At 46.4% G+C, this 2,500-nt stretch overlaps 1 protein-coding gene across 1 annotated transcript in view; it reads right to left on the bottom strand.

Moving 5' to 3' along the window:
• fat3a (FAT atypical cadherin 3a) overlaps positions 1-2,500 on the bottom strand; it is a 49,296-nt gene that overhangs the window by 35,362 nt on the left and 11,434 nt on the right. The window contains 2 exon segments of the mRNA XM_076975946.1: positions 1,317-1,530; positions 1,795-2,112. Coding sequence (XP_076832061.1) covers positions 1,317-1,530; positions 1,795-2,112 — 532 coding nt within the window.

Raw genomic sequence — 2,500 nt, 5'->3', positions numbered from 1 at the left:
AGGACAAGAGTCAAAAAGAAGAAAAGAGAGATGAAGTCAAATGTGGAAGAGATGAAGGGGAGGACAAATGGTGAAATGAACGATAGAGCGGCCAGAGAGAAGCCACAGAGTGAGAGATGGAAGGAAAGATTGAGAGATAGAAACAGACAGAGAGATATAGGACTGTGACTCCAGAGACAAGAACAAAAAGTAAAACGAACTTTGGAGCAACAGAGGAGGGCAGAGCAGGTGTGGCCGAAGCAGACAGAAGGTATCTGAACACCAAACGGCATGCATGCTGCATTCTGGGAAATGGAGTCTTTTTTTACAGACTCTCCCAGTATCCTACCATTCATACAGCAGGCTCCAAGATCTAAAGGACCTCAGTCTCCACATGAATGAGGCTTTATTAATAATATAATTAATAATGTGTTCATAACATACTTATTATTAGGCAATAATTACCATAATATAAAATGAAGTAGAATTAATTGCATATGATGTAAGAATCACTATATTAAAAGGCTTGAAAGAATAATTAAACATTTGGACATTAATATTATCATAAAAATTGTACATTAGCATACTGTTGAAAATGTACTTAATGATGCTCTCAATAAGTCATTTTCTTCAGAGAACTGAAACACTTCTCAGAGGTCACAGTTACTTAATCACTTCTCACGCTTAATTATCATAATTTGCTTGTTTGATCAATTATTGATGTGTATACAGACCTTAATCGCCATGGGAACTGAGAGCTGCAAATGATTGCCATGGTGACCATGGAATGGCAAAGGAGAGTGACACACTGGCACAAATCATGCGTTAAATTCGCCTGATGGGCTGAGCCATGTGAGGCCCCTCCCCCAGGGCCCGCCCTCACGCTAACCTCAGCGAATCATTGCTACAGCTCACTGGCCTTCTGACCTCCTACACTAGTGCTCATTTGTGAACTGTAATCAAACACATTTCTAGAATGTTCTCTATGGCTGCTTGGGCAAGATACCTGCAGGCGTACGGACTGAACCTTCTTCTCTGTAATGTTTCGTTCTGATTTAATACCTGTTGGAAACACACTGCCTCCTCAAGACTTTAATCTTAGTCTGGTGTATCTCTTGCTCAAAACTGGCTGTGTTAACTACAGATATTTCTCTCTGAACCTCATGGAGTTTAAGTCTAGAACCAGCTACTCTGAATCCTCCCCTGTTGAGCACTCAGTCTATAAACCCACCCCTAGCACCCTAAACCTATACATACTATACATTTTTTTATCTGTACTCCATCTGTTTAACTATTCGTAGCCCCACTTAAATCTCCGCCCCCTCCCAGGAGCTCACCTGTAATGTCAAACCACAGTGGGGTGGCACCTTGTTGCTGGGCAGAGACCACACCCACTATATCTGCTACTTTGTCAGTCTCCATGACAGTGAAATTATACAGCTGTTCATCGAACACCAGGGGCACGGGACTTGGGGGTGGACGCCGAATCCACTCGATATGCAAACGAGCTGTTGCCCAGCGCTGCGGACGTCCATTGTCCACTGCCTTCACCTAAGGTCAAAGGTCACAAGGTCAAAAGGCATTGAAAATGCCATTACTGTAAAGATGTCAGGAAACATAGCATGCACGTAGGTTAGTGGTTGTCTGTGTTTTCCAATTTCAAAGCAGAAATGGACATTACAAATGGAAAAAGGCAGGGTGTTGTGTTTTGATTTGCGATTTAAGGTGACCTTGAGTGTCTTGAAAGGTGCTATTAAATGAAATGTATTACTATTATTATTATTGTAAAGGCTGAGAGGTCATCAGGTGACCTACAGTGAGAATGTCGTAGGTCCCAGCGGAGAACTGCTTCTTGGGGGAGGAGACCACGCCGGTTTTGGGGTCGATGTAAAACTTTCCGTCCTCGTTCCCGTCGACGAGGCTGTAGGTGAGGTCGGCGTTGGTCCCGTGGTCCGCGTCGTAGGCGAAGACGCGGTAGATGGGCCCGCTCTTCTGTTTCCGGCCGCGCTCAGGAAGCCGCACCTGGTACAGCTTCTCCGGAAAGACGGGCTTGTTGTCGTTGACATCCAGAACCTGAACCACCACCCACACGGTGGTGTGGCGGGGGGAGGAGCCTCCATCGGAAACCGTGACCTTTGCATGCGCACGCACACACACACACACACACACACACACACACACACACACACACACACACACACACACACACACACACACACACACACACACACACAGAGTTAAAGACCATTTTAAAGATATACAGTATAAGAATGTAAAGAACTATATAAGAAACAGTAGAGCCGTCGGCATGTTGGGGACCCATCCCTGCCAGGCGTCTTCATACGTATCGGAGAGTTTGAAAGACTGTGGGCTGTATCGCGGCAGTGTTCAGAGCGGCGGGACAGTGTTCAGAGTGGCGGGGCAGTGCCCAGGGCAGCAGGACAGTGCTCAGGGCGGCGGGGCAGTGTTCAGGGCAGCGGGACAGTGTTCAGGGCAGGACAGTGTTCAGGGCAGCGGGGCA

The sequence above is a fragment of the Brachyhypopomus gauderio genome, chromosome 16 (assembly GCF_052324685.1).
Source record: "Brachyhypopomus gauderio isolate BG-103 chromosome 16, BGAUD_0.2, whole genome shotgun sequence".
Taxonomy (NCBI): domain Eukaryota; kingdom Metazoa; phylum Chordata; class Actinopteri; order Gymnotiformes; family Hypopomidae; genus Brachyhypopomus; species Brachyhypopomus gauderio.
The sequence above is the reverse complement of the archived record's forward strand: the minus strand, read 5'-3'. Positions and strand labels throughout refer to the sequence as shown.